At 38.9% G+C, this 14644-nt stretch overlaps 1 protein-coding gene across 1 annotated transcript; it reads right to left on the bottom strand.

Moving 5' to 3' along the window:
- Window positions 1–3040: 3040 nt before the first annotated feature.
- On the bottom strand, window positions 3041–13347 carry tmem38a (transmembrane protein 38A). Its single transcript, XM_055004737.1, has 6 exons — window positions 13083–13347; window positions 8727–8883; window positions 7815–7999; window positions 6671–6758; window positions 5944–6061; window positions 3041–3759 (listed from the first exon to the last, which is right to left on the bottom strand). The coding sequence occupies exons 1-6, from the start codon at window positions 13204–13206 to the stop codon at window positions 3556–3558; spliced, it is 876 nt and encodes a 291-aa protein (XP_054860712.1). The 5' UTR covers window positions 13207–13347; the 3' UTR covers window positions 3041–3555.
- Window positions 13348–14644: the final 1297 nt, after the last annotated feature.

Genomic DNA, 14644 nt, shown 5'->3' with positions numbered 1-14644 from the left:
ACTCCCCTTTTCGTGATGTCGCAACCAAGTTGTGTCTTTTTAGGTAACAAAAATGATTCTAAATGTCGATGTCATGGATATGTTTTTGCTTTTGTTGTTGTTGTTTTAATCTAGTGTCTGTATATTTGCCTGGACATTCATTCACCAACCTGTAATCTGCAACAATTCTGAGATTAAGCCTTTTCTTTTTAATGTGATCCATGGAAAGAAAAACAACAAAAAGCAAGAAGTATTTTTAAAAAAGTAGTATGCTAAAGGATCCACACAAAAAAAAATGAAGAAAAAAAAGACATTTTTGTCCGAATACAAGTGAAACTGACAGAAAAGTTGCAATTTGGTTTAGGCATAAAGGAAACAGGCTTCAGATCCAAACACATGTTAACTGGTCCATGGATTTATGATTACAACTACATTTGTATGTGTGTGTGTGTGTGTGTGTGTGTGTGTGTGTGTGTGTGTGTGTGTGTGTGTGTGTGTGTGTGTGTGTGTGTGTGTGTGTGTCAGTAATGGGACCAGCAGATGTTTCCTACATTCTTTGCCTCTGAAGGTTTTGGGGTTTTGGTCCAGATCATCTTGACAGGCTCTCAGCACCTCCACTCCTCTTTTCTTCTCTCCATCTCGCTGCCTTGCCCAAAGGAATGAGGAAGTCTCACTGTGGGCCTCGACTGGAAAAACAAACACAGCACCTCATTTCTGCTGTTGTCCTGGACTCCAGAGCACTTTACTCTGTGTGTGGGACAAATTACACCACAATATTTTTTTATCAGCAGCAAATAAATATAAGTAGGAGCTTAAAGTCAGTGAATGAATTTATTTTTGCTTGATTAGTGTGTTGTATCAATGTGTTTATGTTTTTCCACTTCAGAACTAAGTTAGTGGAATGTAACAAAATGTATTTGTTCAATACTAAACTGAAGCACATTTTCATGACATTTTAAACCTCTAATCCACTAAATTTCAGCAATAGTTCCTTTACAGATTAACATTTTGAATACAAAACACATGACGACTTTTTAAAGTCAGATGCATTGTTAATTGTTAGCAGCTTAAAACGCTACAAATTTAAGTTTCAACATTCATTTTACTTTTGCCATTTATCAGAACATTAATCAGCTGTTCTGATGACTGACTGATGTCATTTTTATACAAAAATACCAGGCTTTTCATGGTTTCGGCTTCTCGAATGTGACGCTTAATTGGTTTTATTTGTCTCTGATGGCTGGTGAGTGAATGCTTTTGAGGTTTAGATGCAGTGGCTAAATGTCACTCTAACACAGTCTACAAATCAAAAAGGTTTGGGGTTGATGAAGTAAAGGTAGCAGCATCTTAAACCATTTCAGGAGTAATCATCAACTACAGCCCTACAGTTAAAAATGAGCTTTACCTAAACCATTTTCAAGAGTAATACAAGTAGTTGGTATACTCTAGAAGTCGCTGCATTGATGCTTAAGTGTATTAAGCACCTGATAATACTCAGATACTTTTATCTGAGTAACTGAAGCCTCAGAGGTCTGTCCGTGAACTCCATCACTGCTACAAATACAACCTGAACGAGCAGCAAACAGACCTGCTTGATCTCTGCTGCTGTGAGGAATGTTCAGGTTAAAGGTTGAGTGTAAGAACCTCCTGCAAACTTCATTAGTGGTGGTTTACTGCCTTTGCTGCAAGAGTTTGTGTGAGTTTCTCAGGCTGTGACCTCAGCTTCACCTCAGAACTTTCATGTCACCTCCCAGCAGCTTTAGAGTTACATAACAGCAGCTGATTCCTGAACCAGCGCTTATAAAGCTGCACTCATTGAAGTTTAGGTCAAAGCTTCTCTCTAGTTAACGATTAAACACATAAAAGTCACCTCTGTTTGTCTAAACGACATATTTAGACGTTTTTTTCCATAAAAAATAATTCCTTCTTGCCTTTGAAATGGCTGAGATGTTTCCTTATTAACTTTGATTGGTTCTTTAGGTTGTTTTAAATATTAAAGTCTGACTCATTATATGTCTTCCAGGATATAAAAAAAACACCATATAGGCATGTTATCAAGGTATAAAACCTGATTTTCAATGAATCACACTGTCAAATAAATAAATACTCTGAAAATTAAAGAGAAGATGCACGGTCCGACCTTATCTTCAAAAAGCTTCATCAACACAAAGCAGTTCAAATCAGAAATTAAATTCTCACTAACTGTGGCTGATTCTTCCAAGTTGTTCACGTATGATGATGGACTGTCGTTTCTCTTTACTCAGCTGATTGGTTCTTGCCATATTATGGATTCTAACAGTTGTCAAACAGGGCTGTCAGCTGTGAACCAACCTGACTTCTGCACAACACAACTGTTTACTACATAATTCCATATGTGCTCATTCATAGTTTTGATGCCTTCAATGAGAATCTACAATGTAAATAGTCATGAAAATAAAGAAAAACCATGAAATGAGAAGGTGTTTCCAAATTTTTGACTGCTAGTGTAAGGGAATTATAAAAAGTAAGATACACAATGACAAATTAAACTTAGTCTAAATATATAAACTTGGTCCTCAGACTCTTTACTTAAATACAACAATGTAAAATACTCACTTCTACTTCATTCTACTCTGTGCATTTTTGTATGAAATATTGAATGATTTAACCTCTTTAAGTAAAACTATCAGAGAAGCTTAAAGGGGAGATGTTTCTTTAACGGAAGAAACTGCTTTTACATAAGGGTCACAAGCAAGAAACGCTAGGAACTACTAGTTTAATGTTATTAATACGTTGTATTTTATATGGTTTTTTTTTTACATGTTTTTAATGCTAAATTTGAAAAAAATAAAAATAACTTGCATATCTGTTCAAACCTGTGGTGTTTTTTTTTTTTTAATCATTATCAGTTCTCAAAGGGTTTCTTCATTAAAATAAGTGAAAACACAGTTTGTAGTGCTTCATCTAAAACTAGACTTAAGGTGGAAACAAAATGATCAGATCTATAAAAATAAATTGGTTCTGAGCAATTTATTACCAGTAATTATACAAAGTGTGAATGACAGACACCTGCACGACAGAGTGTTTCTTTTACTTTTATTTAAACATATGAAATCGTTTTCATCTCAGTGTGAGGAGCATTACGGGAAAAGTTCTTTCACATAATGCCTTAATCACAACTTTCTGATTGAGACGTTGTCTAATTTTCTGCTTCTTTCTGAGCTGATATGAGGTTTAGTAGATTCAAAGAAAACACCTTGACCCAGCAAAACAACTACTGATGTGGATCTAATGCCGTCCGAAGGCGACCGTACGTCTCCTAAACCACCACACAGCGTTGAGCACAGATGCTGGTGTTCACAGAAACATAAATAGGCAGGTTTCAAATGTCCAGGTTGGGTTGAAGCGAGAAACATTTGCCGTGGTATTTACAGAGTCCTGCCATGTAAAATGCAAAAAGCACCATGTTGCTCTAATAGAAAGGGTCTCATTTGGCAAAACATCAAACTGCCCCTTTCCTTAGAAAGGAATGGGAAGCCGTCATGGGGAGGCCATGAGGGCGAGTCAGATGCAGTTTCATCGGTGCAGCGTGGCGTCCTACTCGGCCTTCTTGGCCTTCCTCTTGCGAACGCCCTCGCTCAGCTCCTCCTTGGTTTTGAGAGGTGAAGATGGAGCGGCAGCGGCGGCATGGTGGTGGTCTTCCTCACCGCCACCCAGAGGAGAGCCGAAGAGCAGGTGGCAGGTCCAGGACTCAATGAGGGCGAAGGGGGAGCCGTGGGAGTGTCGGGCGGTCATAAACACCTGACAGGACAGACAGAGGAGATGTGGCCTCGTATCAGGGTATTTAAAGAGAAACTCCACTGAATTTAGACATCAAAATTATTTTCCTTATCATGGTGACTGGCTGTGAAAGTAGCAGCACGGTATCTTCTACGTCTCTGATTAAGCATCCTAATGATCTCCACTGGATGGTTTTTACAGTTTACTGTCAAAAAATGGAACATGAGTTTGAAAGTTGTGAGAGTTTTTCAAACAGAGTGGTACAAAATGCGTAAATGAGTTGCATTTTGGAATTGTAGGATATAATGCTTTTTTATAAAAGAATTTTTACACTTCATGAACCTTCTGAACCCAAAGCAATTCTTGGTGTTTTTAGACAAAGAGAACTGATGTGCAGTACAGGATAGTTCTAATGCCATAAATCATTAGATGTAAACACAGCCTGCAGTTCAGCTGAAAAGTCCTTTTTCTAAATGTTGTCATGTGACTGTCGGTTGTAGCTGAGTCAGTCGTTGCTCCTCAGTTGCATCAAAGAACTCAGATTTTTTTGGTTTTTAAAGAATTCTGTTAATGTAAATGAGTCATGTAGAATACAGTGATTTTGATGAAATACCGCAGTTTGAGGCTTGTGTTTTGCTAATTTTCCAATAGAACAGCTCATTACAAACGATTAGTTCAAGGACCATCAGGATGTTGGAAATTGTATGATTTGTTATGTTTTTACAGCTTCTATCTACAGTAAATGGTGCAATTTTTGCAATTTTTAAAGAAATAATATGACTTTCGAAGCCAACAACAGTTAATGGGGTTTATGTGTTAAACCAAGGCTTGTGACTTTTCTGCCCCTCCCTTTTATTAAATAAAAAAATTAAAGCAGTCATTCATTTTAAGTAATGCACTGCAATGTTATTGTATGGTTTAGTCTTTTATTTGAGCTTTTTATTTGTTCTTTCTTTTTGTTTTGTTCTCTATGTTACTTCACTCTTTCAATGCATGCGTCTTGTGTTTCATTTGCATATTAAATGTGCTTTGAAAGTAAATTCGTCTGTAAAGTTTTTTTCTTGTGAACAATAACATTTACATGTTAATGTTTCTTACCAAAACTCTGCATTCTTGAGGTCTAAGAGATGTATTATGACATAAACCCTTCACATCAAAACATGCTCCTGCTGTTAATAACAGAAATGCATTGGATGCATACAACACATGCTCTAAATGAAAAGTGCTTTGATACAGCTGTGCAGATTACATGTATATATTGAATATTTAACACCAGTTCCAACCTGAGTGCAGTTATTAACTCATGATCACCAAATCTTTACCTGGGAGAAAGGTTTTTGTGCCTAGCTAACCTTTATTTAATATTGAACTGTTTTTGTCTGTTATGATCCTGCTCCAACCCCTGTCCCTTTTTCCCCTTCTTCCTCTTTTTCCTTCTTTCTCCCTTGGGTCCTGATCTGTTTCTGTTTTGACCTGTCTCTTTGTCTTTGTCCCTCTGTCTGTCTGTCACCTCTTCCTCGTGTCTCTCTCTCCTCCTGTCTCTCTCCCTCCTGCTCTCCCTGTTTCACCTGCCTGCATTCTGCTACCTGCTGATTACTGCAATGAGTGTCAGCTGCAGTAATCAGGTCACTGCATTCACCTGTTCTCCACCTCACCTCCAGTATTTAAGCTCTGTCCTTCCATTCACTCCCTTCCGGATCATAGATTCACATCCCTTCTTTGATTCTGTTGCTCTCCGAGATTCAGTTTCCACATGGACTTTGCTTCCCCACCTTTGGACTCCGTTTTACCACCTCCTGGATTTTCCTCAAATGGACTTGGTTCTCCTACCAGATTCTCACCAGCTCTGCTTCAGTCTCCAGCCTGTTTTTCCTGCCTCGTCTCCGTCTGCCCCTGGATTCCCTCAGTCTGTCTTCCCCCTCTATTGTCAGTTCCCCCATCTTGTGAGTACCCCTCTTTAGCATAGTATTGTTAATTCACTTTAGTTTGTAGATGTCTATTTTTGCGTTCTTAGTGTTGGTTTGTAGAGTTGTGAGTAGTTTGGTTTAGTTCTGTCCCCCCAGTTTGGTTCTCTGTTTTATGTATTGGTTTAGTTATCTGGTTAAATAAAACTCTTTCCTTTATTTACTTGTCTGCCAGTTTCTGTGTCTACGCTTGGGTTCTCCTGCCCAGACGCAGGATTTGAGGCTTCAGTGCTGCTCGTACCTTGGTTGTGGCCATAAAGAGGGTGAAGACGAGGATGAGGACACTCTTGGACACTGGCAGCCAGTGAGCCTCCTGCATGGTGAAGAGGATGGCTCCGTACAGACTGGCTTTGGTCGGGCTGCCGAGACAAAACACAGACTGTCAGTACAACAAATTACGGTAAAAGAGAAATTTTAAGATATTAACAAGGCATCTTTATGAAATTAAGAGAAAAACCTACTGTGAAGTGTGAAAGTGAAGGTTTAATGTATCTCTGTGGACTGAACAAAGTCTCAAATGACTCTTACAATCAATCCAATAAAATCATAAAAACACCAAAGAATAAGAGATTTTATCTGATGGTGACAGTGTGTATTAAGTGTGTATTCGTCTGCTGAAGGGTCTTTTTAGAAGCCACCACTGGGGGGCACCAAAGTCCTAAAATGTTGAATTCCACATGAGTGATTTTGATTCAAGCTACAAACAGGCTGACTGTTTTGTGTCTCATTTAACATCTCTTTTAATCCCAGTCACCCTTAAGGCCTTGTTTTTTGTTTTTTTTTTGTTTTTTTTTTTTGAATGAATGTTTCTTTAGAGTCCATCTGAAACAGCTACACACTGCAGGAGGCAGTGATGAGGGTATTTTACACACACACACACACACACACACACACACACACACACACACACACACACACACACACACACACACACACACACACACACACACACACACACACACTCTTACAATGACATGTTGAGGATCTCGTTGGTGTCAGGCCTCCACACGCCGCGCAGCAGCTGCTCAAAATTGGAAATGAGAGCCACTCCAGATCCTGGGAGGATAAAAATAGATGGTGGAAAAAAATGAGGACGAAAAAGTCGGTGTTTCGTGTCACTGCTCTTATCTGGCTTCAAGTTCTCTCAAACATTTTCAACACGGATGCCTGCAGCACCTCAGTACTGCAGCAGGAAATATTCTCTATTAACACTTATGTTTTATGGAACAGTTTCACAGTAAAGACAGAGGGGAGAAATGTGGTCTACAGAATTTGAAAGGCTTTGCTCTTTTTTTTTTTTTTTTTTTTATAAATTGTTGCATTTGAGCAGTTCTAGACTTTAAACATCAGACTTGTAGAACATTGTTTCCTTATTGAGGCCTTTTTGCTTCTTTTAACAATTTTACTTCCACAAAATGAGCTAAAGTGACAAGCTATTGAGGAGTAGTAAACATGTGCATGGCTACATTAAACTGCCTTGTATGTTGCACTTTCACTGCTAGAATAATATCTGGCACTGGGTTTACTGTCGTTATTTAAGAATTCTCACAATGTAAATGCACAATGAAGGCATCAGTTTTCACACAGGATCCTCTACCAGTCAGGGTGCCAAATAAATACCATTTATTACTAAGTAATAAAGCAGGACTCTGGTAGTGTAGTGGTGGTTAGTCCTGAGTATTTTTTTTCTTGAACTAGTACAGACCAGTTGAAGCTGGAGCTTTCAAGGAACAGTTGCTAATCCAACCTTGCAGAGTTGCACATGTGCAGCTCATTCATGTTTAAATGCGGCTGTTGTACTGTTGCTCTCTGAATGCAGCTGTCAAACCAAGCAGACACAGCAAGGATTCACAGAGCAACACTAAAGACGGTCTCCAAGGTGAAGCTGCTAACGTTTGCAGAAACGTTCACCAGATTTGACACTCAGTGACTTTTCAAAACAAGAATCTGTAGGAAAGTAATATAGGTCACCAAATGTGTGTCACAAAGTCATTCAACGAGCCACTAAGCTGGTAATCTTCATGATTCATCTGAGAATTTAAGAACCCAGTTTACGTATCAGCTGTCATGTTCATCTTTACAAACACATCTCCAACGCAGAGAATCACCGACCTTTAACATATCCGACGATGACCATGATGAAGAAGCCGTGGTGGTAGGCGTGGTGGGCATGGTGAACACCTGCGGCAATCTTACGAGTGCGAACGACTTCCTTCAGGGCAACCAACACCAGCTTGACAGGCAGGAAAGCCACGCATTTATAGAAGAGGTTCAGTGGGCAGTAAAAGATGAGGTACCTGCCAAGAGACAGAAAAATGGTATCAGAAGAAGAGAAGGTGTGAAGCTGGCTACTGTGATGCAGAATCAGCTTTGATCATAAGCTTTTCACTGAATGTTAAAGGATCAGTTTACACAGAAAACTCTATGATGTGTCATATCATTCAAATAGCTGAGACTTTCTCATAACAGCTGAGGTGAACTGCATCTAAAATAACATTTACCATCTCAAAACAATTGTCATTTACAGAAACTATGTCACTGCTGCTGTGGATAAGCTACAGCTTCAACTTTAAATCAGCCGAAAATTTGGTTTCCAGTTAAAACGGAATTTAGGATAGAGTCTCATAAGTTGGAGACGTCCAAGAAATCATATTTCAAAGGTTTCTCCATACTGCTATTGAAAGTACAGCATTGCTTTATGTATTTTTGTCACCCTAAAATTAGCCAAATTAAAAGAAATTGAGTTTTGAAATACTTAAATGTGCCTATAAATCTCTTACTATCAACAATAGCCACCATAAATTCACTGAAATCACATTATCTCAGTATGGTTGAAGATATTTTCGTCTAGTCCCAGAACTACAGGTGTGAATCATGACATAATTACAATATTTTATAGTCTGACTGATCAAACAAAAGCACAGTTTTATCAAATATACAGTCTTGAAAGCTTGATCAAGAGCATTTGTAGCCACATGTGACCTGGAAACAGAATCTCTTCTCCTGTTCTGGGGATTTTCTCACCAGACAGCTGAGGCCAGCAGGATGTGGCTGTTGTGTTGGAAATAGTCGACGGGGCTGCTTCCAAGCATGATGTCCGCCAGGATGTAACTGCCGAAGCAGTAGAGCATGGCGCAGAGCCAGGAGGCCACGGGACTCCTGCGAGAAACCTCCACCGAGCCTGCAACGCAGCAGTGGAGCTGTCAGTGAGTGTCAGGAACATAAGGAAGGGTGTGAAAACGAAAATATTACCGCATGTGGTCAGTAGGAGTGTAGTTATGAGTTAGAATAGGGAGGCTGATGAACATGTGACTTTTATGACATTTTCATGTTCGACAGAAGCAGAAAAATTTTTTAAAGAGCAGTGCACATTCTCTTCCATAACCAGCTACAGCAGCTCACTGCTAGAACTAGAGGATGTAAATCACTCAGTTCATGTATTTACAAAACCATATATAGAAAGGACCAACTGGCTAAATAATTCCAAGAAAGAAGAAAAATGTCCAACTTTGGCGACTCCTAGTGGTAATATTAAAAAAATACCATCTCAGTTTATTTTATTCTCAACTTGAATATGAAAAAAAAATGATACTGATTATTTTCATTTATTTTCAGATTGTTTTGAAAAAGGACTTTATTTTTGTTGTGTATCTTCCAAATGTAAATTAGCAATTATGTATTTCTAATCTATTCTTGTTCTGCCTTTATACTTTTTTTCTCCTTTGGAGCTGCTGTAACGCTGAACTTTCCCCACTGTGGGATCAATATAGTTGATCTTATCTTAGTTATGATTAACCATCAAAAAACTTGCTTTACAGTCCCCCCATTAATGACCTGCTAATTCCAATACAGTGAATGAGTTTATGAGCTTCTCCACTCTGACCCAGACAAAACTCTGGTGATCTTTGACCTTTTTTGAGAATCACTAAAGCCAGCTTGAGATTTTTGTCAGAAATATGAGCTTTTAAAACTCTCTGTCAGCTCCAACAAACTGTTACTGGTAACATTCGAAAGTTATTATCAGGGGATCCCTTGTGTGCATGTGAGCTGTATCTTTGTCTACGCCCAGTTTGTCGTTTCGGGTCACACCCTGATAATACGCCCTTTTATCATAAACTAATATTGACTACAGACGACTACAGTGTAAGCTGACAAATGACTGAGTCTTGAGAAGATACAGACTCAAGCTGCTCCATGTAATTTAGAAACTGAGTGTTTTATGTCTATTTTTTGCATTATGTAAGGAAAATCACTTTGTGTTTCTATGTAGGATGCCTGGTTTCTTTTGAGGATTAAGTATTAATCCATGTTTCCAAATCTTTATTCACGGCACTGTGACAAAAGTGTTTAGGCTTCATGTGGTTCAACAATTAACAATGAAACAAAGCCAATTTTGTGTCAAACTGACTCCAAAGAAGACTTTGGTCAGTCTAGTGGGATGTTGATCACTAAAAGCGCTGGAATATTAATGAAAAAGTGTATTAGAGGTTAAAGTACTAATTATGCACATTACACTCTGTATAATTTTGTAGGTGGTTGAGATTTAATAATTTGATACTGTTTTGTCTACTTTAATCCTCCTGTTGTCTTCACTTATGGGCACCAAAAAAAATATTGTTTCTTTGTCTGAAAAAAAAAAAATCCAAAAATTCAGCAAAAAAATTCCCCAAATTTCTGAAACATTGCAAAACCTTCAGGAAGAAAATTCCAATAATTCCTTAAAAATTTCCCTTAAAAGTTTTATTTAAAAAAAATAAAATAAAAAAATCCCCCAAATTTGGCAGGAAAGTTCTTGTAAATATTTTTCAAAAAATGAGTAAAAATCTTTCAAAAAATCCTAAAAATATCTAACGTGATTACATATATATCAGTAAAACTTGTAATATTTTATTTAAGAACATTCACCAAAAAAATCAACCAAAATCCAGCAAATTTCACTGGATTTTGGTTGATTTTTTTGTGAATGTTCTTAAGAAACATTTTTAACATTCCTTATTTTCCACCAAAAAAATGTTCAAAGATTTCCCAAAAATGTTGAAAATGTGGACATCAGAAGTTTCACTCTGAAAATATATTTTTTTTTCCCACATTTTGAAACTTTAAAATGGGTCAATTTTGACCCGCAGGATGACATGATGGTTAATCTATAATAATGAATTGTATTTAATAATGTGATCTTTATAGTAAAGCTGAACCTATAAAGCTAACTAGTAACTATCGCTAGCTGATGTATTTAACTACTCTCCAGGCTGCTGAAGGAGGATGAAACCACTCATGCGGATTTTCACTATAACGTTCTTTGAAATCTGAATGATCACATGAGGAAATGTCAAATGTTACATGTTCATATATAAAGCGTGATGTATTTTGATGATACATGATATTGTCAAGTGTAATGTGGGACGACACACCGGTGTTACAACATTGTTCGAGACACACGGTAAACTGAGATGTGAGCACAAATCTCTGACAGGTGGGTGCGGGTGTCGTTGTGCGAGCGGCGCTCAGTTTGAAAGCAACCTGATCCTGAGAAATGCCTCCCTATAAATATATCCTGCTCATCTGCTCCTCCTGCCTTGCAACTGTCGGCCCGTCTTAACCTTTCACCCCACATTTGCCTCTCCTTCCTGCGCTCATGTCGACCTCATCTCATTCACGTCCTCCTCTAATGTGTGGTGTGATCCGGGACCCTCCACTCAGACACATGCAGGCAACGCTGGCTGCAACTTGATCCCACACATGTCGGCAGCAGGAGTCATTTGACTGTAAAATTCTAGATATGAAAATAAGGTAAAGTTTTACTGCTGCTGTCATGAAGTCGGCAGCATGCTGAGCTCTAAAACATACATGAATAACTTAAAAACAAGCACTTTTTGACACCTTTCAAACTGTAGCAACAGAAACATCCATGTGTTCACTCTGCTGCTAAATGAGGCCTCGACTGATTTGTTATAGATGTCATCCCATTAATTCCACACTTTCCTCTTCCTCGCCAAAACTCGGTGCCAATGTTACCCACAATGCAACACAACCTGTGACAGCTGAGTTGCAGATTCAGGAGTATGATGCTCATACTGGCAATTGAGCTGTAAGTAGCTCCCTTATTATACATTAACTAGGAATAGTCTATTACAAACTAAATCTAAGTCATTTTTTACTCCTTTTAATTCCATGACACCAAACACAGTGATTACATCATCACAAGTTAATCCTGAAATTACTGTAGAGGCAGCACATAAAAAGAGCACAACAAATCCATTGACCTCAAATAACTCAAGTAGAATAAAACACGTTCCCAAAATCAGTAAACCTGGGGGGTTGAAGTTTGTTGATCTGCTGAGTAATTCTGACATTTTACCCAAGTGACTGGAGCGTGGAGTAGAAGTGAGTGATGAAATTAGACTCAGATCTTTCTTTTAACCTCCTAAAACACAACAATCATGTTGTTCATTCTGTGGACGTCTCCGGTTCCTTTTACAAAGTGGAATAGTCTGCTAGATGCTTCTGGAGTCTTTGCTGAGGGTCCAAGTGAAACCAAAGTGAGCAGACATTGACTGAAACGTCACGTCACTGAACTGTGATGAAAACATGCTACAGGATGCTAGGTTTATCTGTTAGCTCAACAGCTTAATTCATGTTTTAGTGTAAATAACACACCCAAACGAAGCCTACAAGTGTGCAGCAGAGGGGCTCCGGAGGCCCACTGACTCTGTCTATTTCAGGCTCTTCTATTTATTGCTTAAGTCGCTGGTATGCACATGCCTTCTCTCAGGTTTCATCCTCCTCAGGCTCTGTTGCTCAAAGGAATCAAATCTTGGAAAAAATTGGAGCTTTACCCAAAGCTGAATGGTTTAATCTCCTCCAGTGATTTCCTACAGTGTAAATGAGGTCAGGCTGCTGCAGCACCAGACTTTCCCTCATGTGAAGCCAGCAGAGCTGCAGAGCTGCTGCTGGAGTTTATGTAACAGGTCATGCTTTATAAGGATAGGGCACTTTAGAGATAACAGCAGGAGAATTCCTTGTAGGGTAGATCCGTGCAATATGTAGGCTAGTTACACCATGAAAATGACTTCAACTAACAATTAAATGACATTTATCACGTAAATATTGTAGTTTTTCAGTCTAGATCATTACTTCTGAGCTTTAACGTGTTTCATAAATTTGTTGAAAATGTGTTATTCTCGATGTATTTTACTTGGTGTTTGTATAAATAGCTGTGTGTTCAGGCACATGTCTGGTGAGTGTGGATCATGCACCTGCCACACAGAACGCAGTATCGATTCTAGACAGACTGATCGCGTTTATCACATCATGAAGTGGACAAATATTGGATGTGAAAACTGGAAGCAAAGAGAAAAAAAAAGTGTGACAGAAACTCACCGGGCTCGTATTTGAGGTAGAGGATGGACACGATGTAATAGGCGAGATCAAACACGGGAAACATTCCCATTTTGGAGAAAGCTTGGGCAAAATCGCCCAAATTAAGAACTGCCAGCACCTCCATGATGTCCGTGTGACGAGCTGCGATATTTTTTTTTTCTTCGTTTGTTTTTTCCTTCTGTTTTTAATTCCGACTGCGCAGTCTTGGATCGGAAACCCCCCAACCCGGTCCGCCGACTCTCCACCAAGCCCCCCGGTCCGTACAGTGAAAGCCAGTGACACTCAAGCCCTCCTATTAATACCTCTCATCTCCACAGCCTCAGCATCATCATCCTCCTCTGCGCTCCGGACCAGCTGCTGCTGCTGCTGCTGCTGCTGCACGTTTTAGGCGACAGGAGGCTTCAGCTGCTGAATATTGAGGTGAAAAACAAAAGGCTTGTCTTCCTCCTCCTCCTGTCTGCATCATCCGACTTTGCCACAAGACGCCTTTGGAGGTTTAATGTGGTTTAGAGACACAACAAAGCCACGTGTCTGCGTCTAACGAGGGCAAAGATTTATCCAGTGGGTTCATGAAAACGTCCCAAAATCCCGATCAAGATCCTGCGCAGCTCTAATCCCATGGTTGCGTGTTGTGTTTGTTTGCATTCCGTCAGATGATGCAGAAAATGTTGAGTTTAAAGCAGCAATCACAAACCCATTTTTATACATATCAACCCCGATTTATGTATGTTTAAGATTAATTAAATGTATTATTTGGTCTATTTTTCATTTTAAATCTCATGATTAATGACCAAAACAATGACCTCTGTCCCCACTAGAGGGCCCCAAAGCCACACAATGGAAACCTGCTTCTCCGCAGTCACATTTTCATGGAAGAGATGTGCAAACACGAGCTATTTGTCATTTATCTAAAAGATCTATCCCACCTGTGATATTTAGTTTTAACTTTTAATACCAGGAAAGTGTAATTCAAACAGTCTCAGCTGAACTTCTGCATCCTGCCCAGAGGTGTTGTTCAGATCTTGACATATTGTGGCCACAAATCACCTGGATTTTAACCTCTTAATTGTATCATTTTCGGTTTATTTAAAAATAAAATGAATGTAAAATGTGAGACACTGTGCTCCAGGTAAAGTAAGGTCAACCCACTGTCTTTCTGTGCTCAGCCAATGCTTCATATTGATACCACAGTGAGGGCAGGCAGCTAGATCAGTGGTTTTCAAATTTAAGGTCTTATTTATGATGATTTACAGCTATAATCATATGCAAAGGTGTGATTTATGACAGAAACCACTGAGGGATATCAGAGTTAACAACTTTTTGCTAGTACCTGGAGTGAAATTGATATGTGTTGTAGGTTATGCTCGTTTTTATTGTTATTAATCTTTTGGTAGCTGGCCTTATAAATAGGCCAAGAGAAGAGATGCAGGTGTTGCTGATGGGAAAAGGAGAGATTTGTTTGGTAGATGCTATGGTAATGGTAAAACTAAAGAAGAAACTTCCACCATCCTTTATTTTTATTTTTTATTTTTTTTCCCCACCATCCTTTATTAAGATCTTTC

This window comes from Amphiprion ocellaris, chromosome 2 (genome assembly GCF_022539595.1).
Source record: "Amphiprion ocellaris isolate individual 3 ecotype Okinawa chromosome 2, ASM2253959v1, whole genome shotgun sequence".
Classification (NCBI taxonomy): domain Eukaryota; kingdom Metazoa; phylum Chordata; class Actinopteri; family Pomacentridae; genus Amphiprion; species Amphiprion ocellaris.
Note: the sequence above shows the minus strand (reverse complement) of the source record. Positions and strands in the feature narration are given on the sequence as shown.